Source organism: Clarias gariepinus, chromosome 3 (genome assembly GCF_024256425.1).
Source record: "Clarias gariepinus isolate MV-2021 ecotype Netherlands chromosome 3, CGAR_prim_01v2, whole genome shotgun sequence".
NCBI classification, from domain to species: domain Eukaryota; kingdom Metazoa; phylum Chordata; class Actinopteri; order Siluriformes; family Clariidae; genus Clarias; species Clarias gariepinus.
The window spans coordinates 9649773-9672060 of NC_071102.1; the positions used below are offsets into that span (position 1 = coordinate 9649773).

At 37.0% G+C, this 22288-nt stretch overlaps 1 protein-coding gene across 3 annotated transcripts in view; it reads left to right on the forward strand.

Moving 5' to 3' along the window:
• The first annotated feature begins 4716 nt into the window (after window positions 1-4716).
• Window positions 4717-22288, forward strand: part of dpy19l3 (dpy-19 like C-mannosyltransferase 3) — a 60019-nt gene continuing 42447 nt past the window's right edge. Inside the window, exons 1-7 of one of the 3 annotated variants that reach the window (XM_053493511.1) lie at window positions 4717-4945; window positions 7687-7810; window positions 7915-8039; window positions 16825-16915; window positions 20242-20363; window positions 20796-20941; window positions 21161-21284. In XM_053493511.1, coding sequence (XP_053349486.1) covers window positions 7702-7810; window positions 7915-8039; window positions 16825-16915; window positions 20242-20363; window positions 20796-20941; window positions 21161-21284 — 717 coding nt within the window. In that variant the 5' untranslated portion in view covers window positions 4717-4945; window positions 7687-7701. Of the gene's footprint in view, window positions 4946-7686; window positions 7811-7911; window positions 8040-15531; window positions 16008-16824; window positions 16916-20241; window positions 20364-20795; window positions 20942-21160; window positions 21285-22288 lie in introns of those variants that run through there. The other 2 variants (XM_053493509.1, XM_053493508.1) reach the window with 2 other exon arrangements.

A 22288-nucleotide genomic window follows, 5' to 3' on the forward strand; every position in this document is an offset into this window, starting at 1 on the left:
GGTGTCGTGCCCCGTCACGAAGCAGAGTTACCACCCTGACGTTGATTGTTTTTCAAAAAGTTACGGAAAAACTACTCAAAATCACATCCTCCTCTGCCCTGAAGACATTGTTACTTTTGACGATTGCCTGTAAAAAGTGAGTTGCTCTCTTGTTAATTTAAGGGGTGTGTTGTACCTGGGAATAAATCATGAATGTTTTATAGTGGTATATTAATAGCAAAATCTGAATATACTAGAATATTATTATTATTATACCAGAATATTACCATGATTATTAGAAAAATTTAAGAAAAGTGCATTTTTTAACCAATACATTTTTTTTTATTTGCATGCACACCAGTGCTCTGTATTGTGGTGGAAAACTGTTGAGATATTAATGTCTGACCGTTCCGGGCGAGTGAGAGCGTGCCGTTCTGAAAGTCTCTGCATTTCTCCCTTGATCTGCTCCAGCTTTTTCTTAATAAGCCAAGAGTTGCTCATCTTTCTGGGAATGGATCACGCTACTGTATTGTACCTCTTCTCTCTGGATAGGAAAGAAAAAAAAGTTAAAATAATTTATTATTAATCTTATTAAACAGCCTGACCTAATTCAGTAGTTCTTGTGGGAATCTTCAAGAACTTTTTTATTTCTAGATTCAATCACATGGACTGCAAAAAAATCGATCTCGTTTACAAGAACTTATTAGATATCTTGCCCATGATTGACTTAAAGAGTATACAAAAATATGTGCATACACTAAAAAGAAATGCTCGTTAAATATGCTTGCATAAATCATGTGCACTGCCACAAGCATCCTTTACCTGTGGTGCATATATCTTTAGGTTTCTCTTCAATCGATTTAGCAGAGAACGAGAGAGAGAGAGAGAGAGAGAGAGAAAGAAATGCGGTGGTGCTGTTTTTGGTTGGACGGCTTGTTCTAGCTGCGTCTAAAAACAGAATGAGAGTAGACAAGTTTGGTTGAAGGTTACTCACATAGTCAACAAAGGCACTGCACAGCTCACAGTGCTAAAGTTGCCCTTAGGGTTTAAGCTGCTATTCTCTGCTACAACGTGCATGAATTATTAACATTATCTTTTCTCATTAGCTAGTCCACCATAGATAAGCAATTCAATTCAGCATCTTCTATAGAATCAAACTGCAAGAACAAAAAGTGTTGATAATTGCCTCATTCCAGTCGTGGATGCTAAACAATTAGATTAGAAAATATGCTTGAGGACAATTTACTAGTTTTGTTCCCTCTTTTTTTTTTTTTTTACCAAGATAAGAGCTCCTTTTTAAATCCTTTCGCATCCCAGTGTTTTCAGGACGCATGCAGCTGTTGCTTGAGGTGCTTCATTCACTCGAAGATGAGGATGAGTCTTGTATGCTTTCAATTGGAATCTTTTAATTAAAATACTCAGTTCGTATTTATTCCTACAGGTAAATGTGCTCCGTTTGAGAAATGGTGTGTTGCTGTGTTGTGTCCACCATGGCAACAGTGGGCAAGGAGCAGTGTGTTTGGCAGGGCCAAAGTAACACCTCCAACTGGTTCATTAAATTGTGCGATTTTTTTTCTGCCTTGTCTTAAAATGCATATCAGGATTGTCAAGGCTTTGATCAAAACTTGAGCTTCAGTATTTGAGTAAATTTTTCTCATGGATAAAGAATTGTTCTTCACCTGGGGTTTTGGGAAAGTGACTGTTACTGTACAGTATAATATGCTATGTTACACTTCATCCAATGTCTCTGGACTTTCTTTAACGTGGTGATGATTAAATGTACGAAGGGGTATAAAACTTTTTTGGGATTTGCCTGCCTTTCTCGTATGTTCTCCCTCAAACGACTTTAAGCCTGTCAGTAGAATTTGCTATTGACGCTTTGGCCCATGGGGATGAATTCTCGATTCACAATGCCACAAATGTTCAAAAAGACGATGCCTTTGCTTGAGCTGTGAACTCTTCCACTGTGAAGACTGTTGCTTCATCTCAGGGTCGTACCCATACGCTCAGGTTTCATCACCGGTAATGATCTTCGAAATGAAGGACAGGGCATACATGGCATGCTGAGTTCTTGGCAGACTTCGACACAATGTTCCTTCTGCTCCTTGTTCAGCAGCCTGGGGACAAACTTGTCAGCAACATGGTGCATGTTCAAATCACACATCAGGTTGCCTGGACTGTTCTGTATGACACACTGACAATGTCAGCATTGTTGTGGATTCTTCTCCAATGGTCATCATGACATTTTTGGGGGTTGAGCTCATTGAAGGCCCTGATCACTCGTTATCCTCCACTAATGTTCTTGCGCTTCTGAAATGCACATGCTACTCAAAACACCTTAAACTAATTATTGCAGCATTGCCCAGTTTCATGCAGAATTTCACGTTCACTCTTTGTTGTAACTTGCTGTTCATGATGAAATAGCAGACACGGTAATGCACGTTGTCAGAATAGCACCAGTTGCACATCTCCCGATCTCCCGATGTACACAGGATAATGTCTTTTGGCACACTGACTTATGAAGTTCGGTGCTTCCTGTAAGTGTGTGTGCAGCCTTGGGCAGTGTACAGTTTTGAACAAGCATTGGCTCAAGCTCTAGATAATGAATCTTACAATATTTTAATTATTGGAATAAATTAAAGGGTTCAGAGACCCTGACTCAATCATTAACTCAGGTTCCTGTATATAGAGCTTTGCATCTTCACGCCATGTCTGTGTGAGTTTCCTGCAGGCTCACTGGTCTTCTCTTACCACCCTAAAATATAATTATAAGTGGCCAAGTTATTCCAAATGTCTGCACTGTTCTCTGAGATAAACTTGTTTTCTATTCAGAATGTACTCTCATCTTTCATCCAATATTCCTGGGTCAATGTCAATGTAAGACAATGTTCTCTTGTCTACCTGTGGTTTATTATGGATGTTGGTCCTCATTCAGTCGTGTTAAACTTTTATAAAGGGTCATCCTAGTCAATACAACAATACCACATGGAGGACTGTGGCGGAAGGAAAAAAAAAGCTTCACTGGCAGTCTAAATATTCCAGGCTTAAACGTTTCCCATGCAAAACATGTTCACACTTACCAACCTGAAATGCATACATAAGGATATTTAGACTTGACCTTGAAATTCTTAATAAAGGGGGAAAAAATCTCATTTCCTCAAAAATAAACTCCTGAAATGGTTTGTTTTAAAGGACTGAAAATTAATATTGTCCTAGCTGAAACTGTCTATAGAACAAGCATCAAGGTTTGAAAAGAAGTGCACTTGTGTTCTCTAGTGCCCTATGTTTCCTGGTTATTTTAAGTTAACACATATTAAACATGTTATTCTGTTCAGGAGAAATTTAACCCATTTCAAGATGAACAATTTCCTAAATATTATTTAGTTCATTTTAGTTCAGTTTAGGTTTATTTTTAAAGTGCTTGTAAAAATTATCATTGGTACATACAAAGTAGCTTTACAAAATAATTTTAAAAAAATATGAACATGAGTTTAAAACTGTGAGGAAGTATGTATAAATCATACTTATCAGATCATCCCTGATGGTAGTAGTGGCCAATCTGCAGTCATACTGTGTGTTAGAAGGTTGGACAGTTAATATGAAGTCCAGTTTCATTATTAGAAGCAAAAAACAAAACTATTAACAAAACAGGTACAAAACTGTTGGGATTGAGAAGGGAATTTCAGTCCTAAACTACAGGGAGACTGCTGTCACAAGTTATCAAAGAACATCTGTCTGCATCAGATAATTTTTGACTCACCCTCGTATATTTTGTGCTGAGTGCAAGCAGGGACTCCAACAGGACTAACTATAACAGTATAACTAAAGTTTTACAAAGGACACTAGAGCTAAGGAATATATGGCTCTGGGTATATATAAAACTTTGTCACGGTCACATTATTTCCATATAAATCAGGGGACTAGACAAGGAAAGATCAGGGAGGCAAGCATTTAACATTTTTTTTTTCTTTTTAAGGCTGGTTTCGAAGAATTGGCTTTAAGAGAACGGGAAGATGAGGGAGAATGAGACCTACAGTTGGTGGTAATTTAATCTACTGGATTCTAACCGCCGTTAAACTTTCTGATTACCCTGCTTGAATTGCAAACATGCAGTACTAAGTGAAACTGGAGGTTTCTATGGGAATATGACACTTGTTATAATACTTTCTATAAACACATATTTAGTAACAAATAAAATCCCAGCTCAACAGTGTATAATATCACATTATTGTTTACTTAATCCAAATTAACCTTATATTAAGCATGGGGAAAGAACACTAATGGTCTCTAAGGCTACAGCTACTTACACTAGAATAATAAATAGGATGAACTCGTGACTGCCCCTAGTGGCCGCGTCCTCAATGGTTGCTATGGTTACAATAAGGTTATTCCTTAGACTCGTATACATCTAATGTGTATTCAATGAATTAGGGCAAATGTAAATAAAAAAATTAATAAAATAAATAAAAAAAGGTATTACCAGGTGTTTATGTAAAAGAGTAAATAAAGAATAGCAGTAGAAAAATGTAAACAAAACCGCAGGTTGGAAGTAAAAGCGCATTTTCAGACGTTTTAACAAGATGTGGACTTTTTTTTTTTTTTTTTTTTTAATTCTGCGGGAAGATGTTATTATCATGAACTCATCATTTTTCATTTCCTCTTTAATTAAGTCTGGCTTTTCTAATGGGAAGCTCATGAAGCATCCCCTGTGCTTTTCCACGTGGCGCTGCGCTATTGTACAGGCTCGGTTCACCGAGAGGGGAAACACAGCGGGCGGGACTCGGCCACCTCGGGACCGACTGAGAACCTGTGATAAAAAAAAAAATGGAGCGTTATTATCATTAGCCGCTTGCTAACTGAGTAGCGAGGAGCAGAGACGGTGCACTGAAGACATCCAGGCTGCTGTGCTTTTATCTCCGGAAAGAGGAGGCGTTACCAGATACCCGGCAACCTCGGGAGGAACAGGGTGAGACCCGAACTCATAGGGGGATGATTTCATCTTTATCTGTCTAAATAAGCGCAGCTGCATGCTAAAGCAGGGACATTTAAAGGGGGCTACGATGTGAGTGTCATGCGGGGATTCGGTGCCATCCTGCCGGCGGCGTGAGCAGGAAATATCGCGGCGGTAGGACAGGCCTGTGGATAAATAGGACACACGGTCACGTTTGGAGCTTTGTGTCTTATTTAGAAGCAGGCTGCTTTATAAAACAGCACAAAAGCTTTAAATAAATCGCGTATGGATGCTCCATGCCAAGCCGTAATGCGGTGTGTGATTGTTTCTAAAGCACAATAACACACAAGGTGACTGTTACTGAGATAAGTTACTTTCCAATTCTCCACTTAACCCCGAGTTCATTGTCCCTGTGCGCCCCAGACTACAACATTAGTGTTTACTCTTTTCTTAAAAGTGCATTATGGGTGTTCTGCAGTGCATTGTGGATCTCAGAGGCGTGCTAGATGAGCTGCTGTTGAGAACTCTTCAGGGGAAGGTAGCTCACGCGTTCTCAGGTCGCCAGATGACGTATGCAGCCTATCGTCTATCATGTCCCTTTGTACATCTCAAGTGCTGCAGCAGGAATCAGTCATTTCTGAATTAGATTTTTTTTTCATTATAATAGAATAAAAGTTTTTCAATAAGTAAAAAATAATAATTTATTCACTGCCACCTTGCACCTCCAGGGTCGAGGGTTCGATTCCCGCCTCAGGGTCTGTGTTTGCATGGTTTACCCATGCTTGAGGGGTTTCCTCCCAGTGCTCAGGTTTCCTCACACTGTCCAAAGACATGCAGATTAAGCTAATTAGCATTCCCAAATTGCCGGTAGTGTGTAAATTAAGCGAGTAAGTGAGTGCGTGGGTGTATGTGTATGCCCTGCGATGGATATCAACCCATAAGGGGTGTACCATGCCCCAAGTCTCCTGGGATAGGCTCAAGGCCTCTTCCGACCCTGTCCACAGGATTAAGCAGTATCAATTCACTTATGAATCACAATTTTTGTGTGTCAATGCATGTATCGCCACATTAACTCCAGAATATTTTTTTATTACATTGATAAGAGATAGGCAGCACGGTGGCTGAGTGGTTAGACCTACCGCCTTGCACCTCCAGGGTCTGGGTTTGATTCCCACCGTGGGTCTTTTTGCATGTTGCTTGATGGGTTTCCTCCGGTTACTCTGGTTTCCTTCAGTCGAATGGCTGATTGGTGTTTCCAATTTGCACGTAGTGTATAAATGAGTGTGTGTGTGGGCTATGTGATGGATTGAAGTCTACCCTGCCTCATGCCCTGTACTGTGTGCATGAGCACATTTTATGGTGTTACATTATTAAAGAAAACATGTGTTTAAAAGCCTCTAAAATGTCCTTTTTCCCTGAACTCTGTTTGCGAACTAGTCTTGAAACCCACATATTGAACATGGTTACAGTCTCAAAACACCACGTCCGCTAATTAGTCTTGAAACATGGAAGTTATAAGTGACGCATGCTCACGTTAAAAGCTGCGCGTAGCTGCATGCTCACGTTAAAAGCTGCGCGTAGCTGCATGGTCACGGTAAAAGCTGCGCGTAGCTGCATGCTCACAATTGTTAAACACATACTGAAGACTTTGGAGAGACTTGTGGCGGTACACTCTGAACTATTCACCCAAAAGCATCCCATGTGGTATGAGTGAATTATTTGCTAAGTTTGTTTAGAAATAATTATTTTGGCGAATGTAGCTTTTTGTTTAATTTACAATTGGTGGGACAACAATGATAATCAGTGATTGGTTGTACAGTGTGGATTAGTAAATAGTTGCTGGGAGTGATGATGAGCAGTGATTGATTGCTGGGAACATTGATTTCATAAAAATGCAACTCAACTCAACTTATTGTCACCAGCAGCGTTGATGTCACCTACGGTATTGAATTCAAGGCAGATGCTAACCTCCGTGTGAAAATGACTAGATTTTTATATATAAAAATGACAGTGATTTGTATAAAAGCCAGAATAAGGTCCTTATTCAACTTTTTTCTGATAAATGCAGATATATAGATATAAGTTGTGGCCAATGTTTTGACAGCAGCATTCATAAAACTAGCTTTGTCCTTGTGTAGTTCTGGGGCTCAAATGCTGTCAGTAAATTTGGTTGGAAAAGATATAAAAACCTATTTATAAATGACCCAGCATTTCAGCCCAATATTGTCCTTGAAACCAATTCTCTGCTTATTTGAGTCATCTGTACTAACTTGGGTACTATCTATTACATAGAATTTATTGAAGTGCAGGCCTGTATTAATGCATCAAGGTGATTAAAATCAGATGAGAACTTAAATAATCTGCTTGTAAATTTGAAAAAGTACAGCATTTTCAAGTAAGAGAAGGTATTCTGACTCCCTGCTTAATGTTGTCTTACAGTTCTATCTGCATAGTGACGTTGCAGCAGTGTGACTTCTTTCAAATTTGTAAATAAGTCTTTTCACATTTTTAATTCAATTAATTTGTAAAAATATTTAAAGCTAAATAATAATAATAATAATAATAATAAAAAAAAAACGAAAGCATACAAATATCATATCATATATGCAGCTCTGTGTTTAGGGCTATGACTTAAACAGCTTGTGAAATTTAGTGAGTAGTATTATTTATAAATTGAGATTTACATATTCACTTTCTGGGATGTTTATCTTGGGTCTGCTATAAAGAGCCTTTGCCTGTCTGTGTCTGTGTTTCAGGATCTGTGATCAGGCATGACTGCTCTAAGACAGAGGAAAAGCAGTAAAGTCAAGGAAGCGGGTCTGGAACCTCAGAGTCAGCGGTGTGAGCATGCATCTGCCAACTTGAATAAAACACCTTTTGGTCAGTAATATTTTCTTGTCATGGACACGTTTGCCATTGAAGCACAATAGACCTTAAAAGTACTGTGGAATATCATTGTGTAATTCTGTTTATGCTTTCAGAAGGCACATCGTGGTGGACGGTGTTGTGTGTTATCTTCGGTTCTATAGTAGGAGTTAGTCTGGGCCTGCTGTGTTGCATCTATGTGGCTACACTTCATGAAAATGACCTGTGGTTCTCCAATATAAAGGTGAGTTTTCAGTGTAATATGAAGCAGTAGAGGGACTGGTCTTTGTACAAAACACTTCATTGAAGATCCCTTTAACAAATCAGTTTATTTAATTCAGGAAAAAAAGAAACTATTACATATACATTAGGCAGCGCAAATGCTTTTAAAGTACTGGTTATTGAAGTTTGTGCATATTGCTGTATTTAACCCTCAAATGTATAATATACATTTGATGCATGATGTCACACGCAATCTATTAACGTAAAAAGTACAGGTGGAAATCTTTTTTACGCTAATAGGTTTTTAGGTTTTTATCCTCTAATATATTTTGGCATCTTTACTTACGAGTCTGCTTTATCCTAGTTCACGTGGTTAGTTCACTGCCAGCCGTTGCCTGTTTACCGCTGCCGAATTCGATACCTGTACTTGTGTCATATGCTTGGATTTTATTTAACTAATTCGACAAGCAATTGCATCCATCTGTCATTATCTGATAAGTGCAGGCTTCTATGGCCTGAAATATGTTTTGATTTTGCATCAGGTTCTAGCAAAGTCTGTTTACCTCCAAAAAAGTGTAATGGGAGAAAAATCAATTGAATGATTCCTTTCGATGGTGATGTAGGAGCATCGTGAAAATTTTGACAGCTGGTATTATTTAACAAAATTAACTCGCTTATAAACATTTTACTGCCTTTTTTTTCTTGCCTTATTTTCACATCCTACCATGCTCATGAAAATAGGAGAGACATTAAAATGGAGCATTGGCTCCAATACTGGTAATGTTGAAGTCTGTTTAGATGCTGACCTTTTGTAGGCGTTCACAACAGGAGCATTGGAGACCGTGCACTTTTCTTTAGAGATGCTGGAATGATGCTTAGAGACTCTGCACTGTTGTGAAATGTCAATATGAGCGCATCTGGGATTGTGTGCCCTTCTGTAGAGAAACTATGATAAACTGTTCTGCAGAGACGCCGTAATAGAGCAGCGGAGACTGTTGGGTGTTCTGTGAAGCTGTTGTGGTTGAAAAAGTTGTGTTTAAAATTCATTGTGTTGACTCATTATTAACACATTCACAACCCTAGTTAATTATTGAACGAAAGAAGCTTGCTCACCAGGCACAAGAAGCGGCAGTCACTGACCCTGTAAGGTTAACTATTCATTCATTAAAAATTAAAAAAACGTTTTCAGCAAGGTTATCAGGAGTACTTTTTGTTTTTTCTTTATTGCAGAATTGTCTGTTCTTAAGGGTACAAAATTACAATATATATAATATTTCTAGGTAATTCTGCAGTAATGAGCAATAAACAGTTGATGTTTTTCCTATTATCCTTTTACAAATTGTTAAATAATATCCACATGGCCAACATTTACACTGTTCTGCTGCTTAGGGTTTGAACATGTCTGAGCGCTGGATACTTGGGCCACACAGACATTTTTAGCTTTTAATGATGCTGTACAATTGACTGCACTCACTCATCGTCTATACTGCTTAATCCTGTATTCAGGGTCGGTTGGGGGGCGGGGGGGGGGGGGGGGGGGGTGGTAAAAGCCTGGAGCCTATCCCAGGAGACCTTGGACATGAGGCGGGGTACACCCTGGACAGGGTGCCAATCCATCACAGGGCACACGCATAAACTATGGGCTATTTGGGAACGCCATTTAGCCTGATCTGCAGGTCTTTGGACTGTGGGAGGAAACTGGAGTTGGGAATTTATGTAGAATTTAATATTTGTTTACTTTATTATACCTTTGAGGTGATAAATAAATCGGCAAGCATCCTCTTAATGATATCATTTTTCCCTTTATTTGCTGTTGGCTCAAACAATTAAATATGTTTGAATGCTAAACAGGACAATAATAATTAAATATCGCAGTTTAAATTGCTATTATGATGTTTCGAAATAATCACAATGCGATTGAAAAAATTATTATTATTGAATTGTGCAGCCCTAATAAAAAACATTCTACTGCAAGGGCACCCAGCGAGTCTGGTAAGTAGCATGTGAGATTAGGATAAAGAAAAAAGTCTGCATTTTAGTGAGAAACATTAACTAGTTATATCATAAGCATATCTGAGGGTTAAAACAGAAAACTGATTCACTATGTACTGAAATCTGTTCTGTAGGTGTTAAATGTAAGTCATAACATCAGACCTAAAGCATTTAAGAGTCAGAGAAAGAAAACATTTTAGCAGGCGCTCTTTTATGGTTGTTCTTTAGATGTTTGTACTTTAACCCTCAGGCCTGTTTTGAATATCACTGTGTTGCATCCATTATGAGATTCACTCACATGCAGGAAAACTCCCAGGGCTCATTTTTTTGGTTTGAACTTTATGGCACTTTTAGACAAGATAAAGAGTGAGACATGGAGAAGAGAAGATGAGCACGTTTACTTGATATTTCTGGCAGAGCCCTAGCTGTGCAAAGATTGCAAGATCTGACATTCTCCAGGAAATTAACTGACCTTTTTCCTTATGATATGAGTTTCAATGCATAATATGAAACTGAGGTATTTGTACCCAGACTGTAACAAATCGTAGTTACCATATAAACTAGTCAATTGTAAAAAAAAAAAAAAGGAAAAGAAATCTTAATTTGCACTTTTGAATGCAGCAAAGGCCAAAGCAGTGGTTTCATGTTGCATCATTTATAAGTATCCTTGTACAGTTATGGCCTCACATCTCTGGATTGAAGTCTGATAATAGGGCATTTGAGTAATCACTCTCATCCCTCTAGCAACAAGTATGAAATGGAAATGATGTGAATTGCTTTGATACAGATATCGAGTAACTTGTGGACATATTTTGTAGATCACTCCTAGCTGAATAAAATGGATACATTCATTTTACTTAATAAAAATGTACATTAATTATTGTGTTTAGGTAAAATTATGTCATGTTTAGTACACAGGGACCCCCAATTTAATAGTATCACGATAACTAGGTGCAAATGTGATTTGTATTGCAATCCTGTTAACATCTCAAATTTATAAATATCCTAAATAACTTACTTTCGGCTGTTGCCTTCAACAGCGGACTATCCACACGTAACTCTGCACATTTCAACCCTCCTATTTTATCCGGGCTTGGGAACAGCTCTGCATGCAGTGGGTGGGTAGCATGGGGTGTGGCAACCCATCCATGGCGGGGCTTGAACCCAGATCCTCAGAACCCCAAACCAACAACCTAGAGTCTTAACCAGCTTTGCAGCCTGTCAATGATGTGTGGTGGTGTCACGCTCCATTGGAAACGGTGTAATACTCAGGAAAGCGCTATCCACTCTTCCTGCTTGCATGAGATCACTTATCCCCATGATTGGCCTATGTGAGAGCGCTAGAATGTCTCCCATCCCTTTCTTCTGAGAGAGCTCAACCAATCAGCTCGCTCCAGACCCCCTGCAAAATTAACACATTTTAAAACACGATGTTAGTCTAAATCCCGAAAGGATTCCTGTTCCTATATAATAAATTCCAATCAGCCATAACATTAATTAACCTTAACATTAAAATCACTTACAGTAGACCACAGGGAGCAGCTCCACAGGGCCTCTGTGCTGTGATGTCTGGCACCAGGATGTTCTCAGTGGATTCCTTAGGTGCTGTGGATTGGACATATTTTTCAAGTATTTCAGCTCTTTGCCCGTACATGGCGGGCTGTGGTGCACCAGCTGCTCTGGTGCCGTTCTATTGTGGCCCGCAGTTACCGTTTTTTTGTGCTACATTGGCTTTCATGTGGAATTTAACTTAACGGGCTAGCCTTTGGTTCTTTTGGCATCATGAGCCTGGGGTTTCGATGTTCATGTGTATGGTTGGTGATCAATGTTATTCAGTTTACCTGTGATCAGAATGTTATGGCTGATCGGTGTATATTCCTTGATGAGTGTTGAACCTAATATCATATCATCAATGCAATATGTGTATAATATAGTAATACATGTAATACGTTATACAGCGTGATGTATCTCTTCTTAAAATTATCATAACCTGGAGATATCAATGCACTGTATTCCACTATATATATATTGCATGATCATAGCATGAAATGTTTATATCATACCACACCTAGTTCAATCAAGCATGACGAAAATGATTCTTCCTCTACTTGTTTAAATGTTAAAAGTGATATTAGAGCACTAAACGGAAAAAGCAGCTTGTTGGTTATAAATTCTTGAGAAACCTATTTATTTGGTGGTGTTCTCTAAGTTGCTACTTAATATTTGAAACACACACATGCATGCTTCCTTCTGGAAAAGTGTGATTTATTCTCCAAATGTGGTAAGTGAATGATTTGTTTTCTCAAATAATTTACATGCACTAACAGTAGGCAGGAGATTATACAGTAATTTGGAAAGCTGTAGAAGTCCAGAGGAAAGCCAAAAAGATGTCATGTTTAGGCAGAGACGTTTCCCATGGTTAATGTTCTAAAAACTATCAGAAAGGTCTGAACATGTGGCCTTCTCCAGATCAGATGATGGTTTAAACAGTTGTTTTTTTTGGCAGTGTGGTGTATCCTCATATAATGAGATTTGCTCAGACAAAAAAAAAAAAAAAAAAAACATGTGCATGACAGGGGAGTTGTAACTGGGTCATGCGGCATGTTCTGCATTCCATTTCCGTCATATTGACTTCTGTTAATAACTGTTACAATATAAATACAATATACAATATAAATCTTATTATACTGAATGTATTATATTATATTATCCCCTAAAAAGAATGGTATTGTAATGTGAAAATACTGCATAGTGTGTTTGACGAAACATGTCTTTTGTCTCAAAATTATTTGCCATAATCCCACTAAACAGTTATTAACAACATGTGACAGTTCAAAGCCTTCTGACCCTGTGGGTAGTATTTGTATTCACATCAGCCAGTTGTATTCGGCTCTGCACTATAGCCTTATGTGCTATCTTTTCAAATAATTTATTATTTTAAAAAGTAATTATTATGATAATAAAGAAATAACTGTTTCAGTTGAGTATTAATGCATTTCTGTTTCAGTGGGGTAACCAAACACTTTTGACAGAAACCCTTTGATTAATCATCATTGGAACTCTTTGTAATTATATGCATTATACTGTTTCCTAATATAAGGTTTATTTATTCTCTAAGTGCAGTAATGATAATTGGGTAATGAGAACAGACTGTCATGCACATAACTGATTTGATCAGAATTTACAGTTGATTTTATTACTATAATTCTCTGCATTTTATAACTGTCTTTATAGATTTAAAAAAGAGAAGGGAAAATGTTGAATATAGAAAACCTAGTACACTTACAGTAATACAACAGGGTATTTGAGAATAAACAATGCATTATTGCAAGAATGTAAATTATGTTCTGTTCAGTGATGTATTTATTTTGCAGTGTCAGGTATTGTCGAGCAATGAAGTTACAAACCTGCTGAATATCTTATAGATCTACAGATAGTTTGTTTTAAAAGAAAAGAAGGTAAAATTTTGAGAAAAAGTGATTTGTTGACGCAGCACGGTGGTGTAGTAGTTAGCACTGTCGCTTTGCACCTCCGGGGTCGATTCCTATCTCTGTGTGCATGGAGTGTGCATGTTCTCCGCGTGCTTGGTTTCCTCCAAAAATCAACTTTACAGTGAGTGCACATGTTGTGTGGCTGAGAGCACAAGGGCGTGTGCGGCTTCTATAGCGATTTTCGTCTAATTAGCGCTTGCAATGTTTTGAGACTGGTGTAAGTGTAAGTAAGGAGTGGTTTGGAGACTAATTCACTTAGAGAATTCGGAGGAAAGGGCAGATCAGAAGCTTTTAACACGTGTGATTTTTATTAATATAAATGTCATAAGTGCTATTAGTTCCTGTTGCAAATACTGTACTTGAGATACATACTGTATCTAGAGATACCCTCGGTAAAAATATTACCCTAATATAATAGTCCTCCATCTATATTTCTACTTAATTAAAATATTAAAAGTACTCATTTTGTTTTAGTTCACTGTAGCCAAACATTTTCTCGTGGAAATGTAGTGAAGTATAAAGTACAGATATTTACTCAACAATGTAGTGGAGTAAAAGTAATAAGTCTCCACTATTAAAACTTCTCAAGTAAAGTACAGATATGTGAAATGTACTAAAATACAGTAACAAAGTAAATTTATTTTATTACATTTCAACTTTTTTGGTGAAAATAGAAAAATAAGAACATTTACTTGGTGTGTGTGTTTAAACATAATGCATGTCACAGTGGTGCAATGTACCTCAGTACTGTTATTATATAGTAGTGTGTGTTTTTTAGATAAAAAATCCGTAACGGAGCTGCCAAGAACAACCTGCTGAACACAGTGAACAGTTTTCTCTACACAGACAAATTAGCATGCACTCGCAAGAATCTCCTGCTAACACATCATCATCTCACGGTTAAGCAGTTAAACTAATAATATTTATATTTCAAATATGAGAATAAGTCACTGTAGGCTATGGCTAGGATCCATAAAAAAAAACATACAAGAAAAGTTTTCTATTAGTTTTTGATAAATGATGACATAACAGTCCTGGGTAGTGTATTATTGGCCCTGTTATGCAAAGTCATTCTGTTTCTTTTTTTTTTTCCTGTCTTCGCCTGGTGAATGCAGTCGACGCAGCATGTGCTCGGCCCCTCATAAAAAGGTCGCATTGTGGTTTAAATCAAGTATGGCCTCAACTGTAATGGAAAGAACAAGAGTGATGCAACCATGTGCAGTATAGTATTTTAAGAATAAGTTATGACTCATTCTCTGCTGTCATCTGTTCTTTCGCTCAATACACGTGGGAGATGCTTCACTTGGCTTTGAAGGAAGAAATGACCGGAGCTTTTTTATCCCAGCATGTTCCTTGTTTCCCTCCTGTGGGTAAATGCCTCCAGGAGTTCGTCAGGGCTCATAGGAGGGCGAGTGCTTTATATTCACAGTGAAAATTCAGCATGCTGGAAATCCATTTCCCTTGGTCTTTGACAGAGCAGACTGAGAAAGCATTCTCATCAAAAGGTATCTGCCTTGTGTTTGGAGAAAATTAAATACAGTGCATGATTTAGTGTGCTCTATCAGTGTACAAGTCTGGGTCAAAATGAGTCACGCAAAGGTAAGCCAAAGTTCTCTTAAATGAACCCGATATCTTGGTAAGCTTGGTAACCAAGGTGTTTACTGTCTGCATTTTGGCCATATGTTCTGATGTTTTGATTTTCAGCCGTTGTGCCAAAATGGTCTGATGTCGGCTTGGTATCTCCTGTGGGATACCGGTGTGTGAGAAGCAAAGCGGCTGCAAGCAGTACTGCCTTGTGTGTGACGTCATGTCCGTGACAGTTATAGCACCTTGCGGATACCGTTTCAGACCGGAGCTGAGGTTTTAGATCATTTCAAAAGCCGGGACAAATGCTTTTAACATTTTTCCAAGTGATGTTCCAACTCTTTTTCCTTTGTTAAAGGTCACCGGTTGTGCTACTCAAATACCTTCCTTTTTATCTCAGCTGTCTTGTCTAGTCATGGAATGCTCAGTTCCTTTGGCCAACTGGTGGTTTATGTGCCTACAAAAGTTTCCTTACTTCTTACTGATCTCATAAAATATCCTGTGAAACGTGGATCGTTTTACAATGAGCTAGTAGCATTCGTTGAGCCAGCTCCTCCTTCGAGACTGGGAAAGCACATGCCGGATTCATTCGCCGAATTGTTCGCTGATCGTCAGTGGAAGTAAAAAGGAAGATCTCAAAGGCAAGGAGAGCAGTAATGGAGACAAGACGGAGAGGCAAGAGCATGCGGGAGAGCATTCTGGACACCGTCTATTCAACAAAAGAACACACAAGGCTCTTAAAAACAAGGCAGTGGCTGGACACAGGTTGCTGCCATTCTTCATGGATAAAGCTTAAGGACTTGAGGTGTTGGAAGACTGTTGCCATGGTGGCTGGTTTAACATTGGCAGGGGTGATTGGGCTCTTCCATGCTTGGTATGTTAATTCCATCCATGAGAACCTGCTTTGGTTTTCACAGCTGGAGGTAAGAAGGACCACTTTGAAAAAGTAAGTGCGAGTCTGTAGATCTTTGAGTGTGTGAGAAGTTTGGTTAATATGAACTTAATCTAATTTGGTGTTATGTCTACTTATGTCTAGAATTAAAAAAAATATAATAATAATCCAGTGTTTCCCTGACAGATGTATTTGTAGTCAGGCATGTCTACAATTGTGCTGCAATAAATTTGCTTTAAAAAGATAATTATATTTCTTAAACCACATGCATGCAATATTGAAAGTTGAAAGCAGCTTTGGTGCAGACTTTATAATGAGTTTCGCTATCAGGATGTTGTGACTCTTACTTTATTATTTCTCAAGCGGATTTCCAGTGCATTTTGTCTCCGTTTAAAAAAAAAGACATTAATGTGTTTTATATTTCATTTTTTCCTCATACGGTGTAAATTTAGAGCATAAGCTGAGTCTGCAAGAGCAGGGATCAATGATGCACTTCATCTGACAGTGGATCTGGGTTCTTTCACAAGAACACTGTTTGTAGGGAAGAAATACAGCAAGGGTGCGACTCTAGTTCAGCAGAGTTTCGATTGGTTATTTCAGGATATTTTGTCTGATCTGTGCTAAAAATCCATGTTAAACAGGAGGGATTTTTATATGAACTACTTTAACCAGCCACAGTTATCGCACCTGTTTGTCTTCAACTTTTATTGTAACTCCATTATGCCGACATCTGTCTGAAAACAACGTACCGCTTAAATAAGCATCTGTTACATACACAGAAGACACCGTATGTCATGGCTTTTATTTGATCCCGTTGCTCATTTGTCATGTTCTGGATTTTTTGGCAGGAAGTGGAGCGTGAAATCTCCTTTCGGACAGAATGTGGCCTCTACTACTCCTACTACAAACAGATGCTCAGTGCCTCAACTATACAGGAAGGTATGGAGATTTATTCAGTTTTGAAGCCTGCTGTCCAAATGGCCTGAAGGCTCTGCTGTTTTTTTTCTTCTTCCCCATAATAAGACAACATTGCCAGATTTTTACATAGACGCTTTTATTCAAAGTGATTTACAAGTCCAGCAGAATCTAGTCCAAATGCACAACTTTTTAAACAGAGCAGACAGCAATACAACTGTTGCCAAACTAAATGTCTATCAGTTGCTGAGATTCAAGTTGAAGCCACATGTACAAGATGGACTGGAGTTAGTGCTTTTATGTTGCCATAGATGCAAAAAACAGGCCATGAATGAAATGCAGAAGAGCACATGGTCTGCAATGAACATCAGCTCAATTTAAGGTAATCTCAATTGGGTGACAAACTTAACATAGACATATTTATACTCTTTCCTCCAGAATTATCGCCACATCTCATAAATGTATTGTATAGAATAAGAATTATGCTGAAATGTTTGCATAATAACAGTTTTCACTTGGAATTGTTTTCCCAGCTACAATGTTGTGCTATGACCAATGTGTGTGGTTCAGCAGGTGGTGGGAATAAGTAGTGCATCACGTAGTAACAGCATCAATGGACAGTCCATAATTATTTGGATGGTGATGCAATCTGATATGGCAAACACCACTGACACAGTTCTATTAAAATCCATACATTCCCATGCCATAATATTGCTTTAACATTTTGGACAGATGATGTAGTATGATTTGGATCATGAGCCCTTCCTACCTTATCCATATTCTTATACTCCCATGCTTTTGATACAAGTTCATCTTGGTTTCATCACAGAATTTTGACAGGTCCCACACTGATAGGTCATTGAAAACCATCCCGGTGGATCACTGGTGCTTTTTAGCTGTTTTATAGCTGGTGGTGCTTAGCACAAAAACCTGGTTGCCTTTGTCAGATAGTTCTACCAGGAAAGCAAAATGATTGACACAAAAATGGCACAGAAAAGGTTACAGAAATCCAAGTGTGGGATTTGTTTTCTTCTAAAAACAGGCACTCTGAACCAAAGATGGAACTTCAAATACAAGTCAAACTTGAGAATATATGTAGTAGTGGACTAGGATTTCTGTCAATGTGCCCACAATCTTTATTCCACCTGTATTTGTATGCCACTTAGCATTTGGACATATCAACGTTGCTCTAACTCTGGCGGTGTGCATTTAGATCCAGTGCTGTGATCAAACAGATATGTCCTGTAGTTTGTTTCCATTTTTACAAATTTCCTGCTGTACTCCATTTAATAATTTAAACATGCATGTGTGTTTTGTTTCTAAATTAACTTGATTTGTCCTCTTCTCTCTCTCTTTTTTTTTTTTAAACTAATTGCCATTCAGCTTACTCTTGGTCTAGATATCGAGCCAGTGGGAACTTGAATACAATGTAAATGAAGTAATGAGCTGACCAGTCATCCCTCCAGTCCACTTTGTCTGTTTTCCGTTACTGTTAGAGTAAAGCGAGTGCAATCACGGGAGTTCTGCTACTTACGGAAGAGAGAAGGACTATAACAAAAAAACTTTCTCAAAGTGCTCTGAGTGAGCCAAATCACTTTTGTGCTCCAATTAAGCCATTAGCAATGTAGAACAAATGGACAGCTGCTGCAACTATGCTTATCGCTGTTCTCTGGGTGCTGCTTTATTGTCCCTGAGCAATTGGGCATCATCATGTAAATGGTCTTGGTTCCTGATTAGATGTTCACTTCTTTATTGAATATGTTTATATGGGATTTTTGTACATAGTCTCTGTAGCATTGCTTAAGTGAGATCTATATGGCTTTAAACCTTAACTCGCAGCGTGTTTGTATAAACCGATTATAATGGCAATTTAAGATTGTGGAAAAATTTTCTTGTTGTTTAGAAAGTATGTCTTTCTTTCTTTTTTGAAATATAATTTCTAATAGTATTAACTTGTACAAAGAAAGAAAGCATTAATCATTGGCCGTTAACCAAAGTTGAAGTTCTTCTCATTATTACTACTTATTTTTATTATTATTATTATTGTTATTATTATCATTATTATTATTATTATTATTATTACTAAAATTACTAAAAGTAGTATTTGGAGCTGTGCAATGCAGTTTAATTAATTAATCGTTAAACACCTGAAAAAAATTAAGTAAGAGAGTTATAAGTAACTCTCTTAATAAATATAACTTATAACTTAATAAATAAGTAAGAGAGTAGATTTTTGGGGTACTGTGAATTTTCTATTTCTATTTAATTCAATCAAAGTTTAATTTCAAAATCGGACAGTGTACTATCTTACTTATTTATTTTAAGCAGCTATATTATTTGCATGGTTAATAAACACCAAAATACTGTGTAAACTGTGTGGGTTGCTGATAACTTAAATGTAATCTCATACACAGTGATTATCTACTGTATAGTTTATTTTTTTTAAGATGTTTTCTGTTAATAATAAAAAAATAAATATAATAATAATAATAATAATAACACTAATAATATTATGATATTATTATTATTATTATTATTATTATTATTATTATCAACAACAGACAACAATGATGTATGTTCAGCTATTGTTGTTAATATTTTTGTGGCATAAATTGTAATCATTATGTTTATTTATATTTGTAAACATTTAATTAATTTAATTACTGAAATATATTAAAAACTCTTATTCCAAATCAGTCATTTAAATAGGTCATTAGCACACATGGCAGAGCTAAAAAAAAAAAAAAAAAAAACAATTAAAAGAAGCTATAGCTACCGTTATATTTTGTTATGTTAAACATTTATTCATTTAAATAATTTTTTTTTATTTGTCACATACGCGGTCATGCACAGTATGATATGCAGTGAAATGTTTAAACAACCGCCCATGACCTAAAAATAAAAAATAAAAATAAATAATATAAAATAAAAATGTAATAATAAAATGAAAAAAATGCACCATTCTATTTTTCTTTTCCTGAAGTTTATATACACATTTTTGCCACACTGATACACAGTGTGTGTAAAATATGGCTATATCTTTGCAATACACAGTTGTGTGTGTGTGTGTGTATGTATATATATATATATATATATATATATATATATATATATATAAACTCATATAGCATCTTTGCTTTTTAGCTTTGCACAACAAGATTTTTACTATTAGACGAGTTAATTATACACAATTATTGTAGTTTCTCTTTTAGTTTTTTTTGTTATAGATTGAATAAATGTCAAAGAAAACAATGGAATTTTCATGTAATTATGTAATATTTATGGAATGTTAATGATGGCCAATGCAATAATCAGTTGAATGAGTGCTAATGTAAAGTGTGACTATGCAGGTTTATCTGCGCTGATAAATGACAACACAACAGAGTCTATGAGGACTATTAATATTCTACAGCGTATGAACATCTATCAGGAGGTGTTGCTGAGTATATTCTACAGGATGCTACCCATTCAGGTACTGTATAGCTTAATTTTTTAACAGCAGTTTCAATATAAGCACTACAATATTGTAATGTAATGCAACAGTCAAGGAAAATCTTAGCAGATGTCACTAAATCTGTAAAACAGTCCAAAAATGGCTGAAATATTGGTTAAAAACATTTTCTTCCCAATAATATGTTTTCACATTATTTAATTAAGACAATTGAGATGACTTGGGTAGGAGGAAATCCAAGTTACACCATGTAAAAATTTTAGAAATACTAGAAATGTAAATGTAAGTTTCAAATGTGCAGGCCCGCCAAGATGTTGATGACCCGAGTTCCCCATGGGTAAATGGTTTGCCCTGGTTAACACGCACATACACAATATGTTTCTTTCATGCTTAGTCTGTAAAATAATAAAAATTCATGTTTGTGTGTGTGCTTCTGTGTTTGGGTATCTACAGTCCTACCTCGAACCGGTGTACTTCTACATCTACACTGTGTTTGCTCTACAAGCAGTGTATGTACTCGCGCTCTTCCTTATCAGTTGGATGCTCAGTGATTCATGGCTGGCTGGGACTCTCGCTGGCGTCTGGTACATCCTCAACAGGTATGGTGCATACACACACGGACACAATTAAAATTCCCTCATGCAACAGGACTTCATTGCTATTCTATAAGGTTTTGCCTTTGGGACAAGGCTTTCTGAATAATTCCATTGTTGCTTTTTCTTTCTAAGAATAAAAGAACATTTAAAATACAGAGTATGACCTTGAGTACTAATTGCATTTGTGTGTGTGTGTGTGTGTGTGTGTGTGTGTGTGTGTAGAGTAGACACAACACGTGTGGAGTTCACCATCTCTCTGAGAGAGAACTGGTCTCTGCCATTTTTCGCGCTGCAGGTTGCGGCCATCACCTGCTACCTGCGTCCTCAGCTCCGGCTGCAGCACCAGGTAGGAGTCTGTCACATGATTCAGGAGACACACTATGTCACAATCGTCTCATCAATCATCTGATTCCTAACGGCAAAAGCATTTTTTTGTGTTATATAATATGTATCATATAATACAGAAAATGTGTATGCCAATGTAAAGTTTCTGCAACATGGAAGTGACCAATCTTGCTTCCCTAAAAATTTCAAGTTGCTAACTTGAGCTGTTTTGGAGAGATGATTTTATATGCCCCCCCCCCACACACACACACACAAAAAAGCTCAATTTTTAGCGTCATACTGTTAAAGTGCAAATTATTCACATTTCTTTATGGGTATTAACACTTAAATTGGTGTAATCTTCTATGAGCATATGACATATGTGTAAAAATTGCTTTTTAAACTAAAGCATCCTGTGCAAAATTAATGGTTCCCCCCCCAAATTACTAGCATTTTTTTTTATTGCAAATTAGACCTTATGTTATATGGCCATAAAACATAGAAAAGTACAGTATAGTTTATTCAGTTAAAATTGCGTTTTGTAATCTGCCCAGTAACTATTGTCAACACACATACCATTAAAAGTTCTGGGCTATCTCAGTGCTTTGTGTGAAAGCAAAAAATCTGTAGTGTCCGTAACCATTCATGCTGACATATTTAAGCAATTTAGCCTTTTGCATTTTTGAATAATATACTTTTTCAGGTTTATGTCTTTTGCATGTGAAATCTAAATTTTTCTTAAATTTCATCTGAATGACAATTTAGATTATTAAAAGATTTGAATTCAAAAAAGTTACGGACACTACATTCTGTAAAAGGGCCTGAAATTGTATTTAGTAATTTTTTATATTTCTTTTTATCTGATAAAAATATAAATTGTGTATGCATGTTTACAAAAAATGTTGCATGGATTGGGAGATAAGGAGTATTATGAAAAATGGTGTTATATGATGATATCTGAAAAAAAAAATCACTTTTTTCACCTTGTTGAGACACTTTTTAGCACCACTATACCATGTTTTGGCC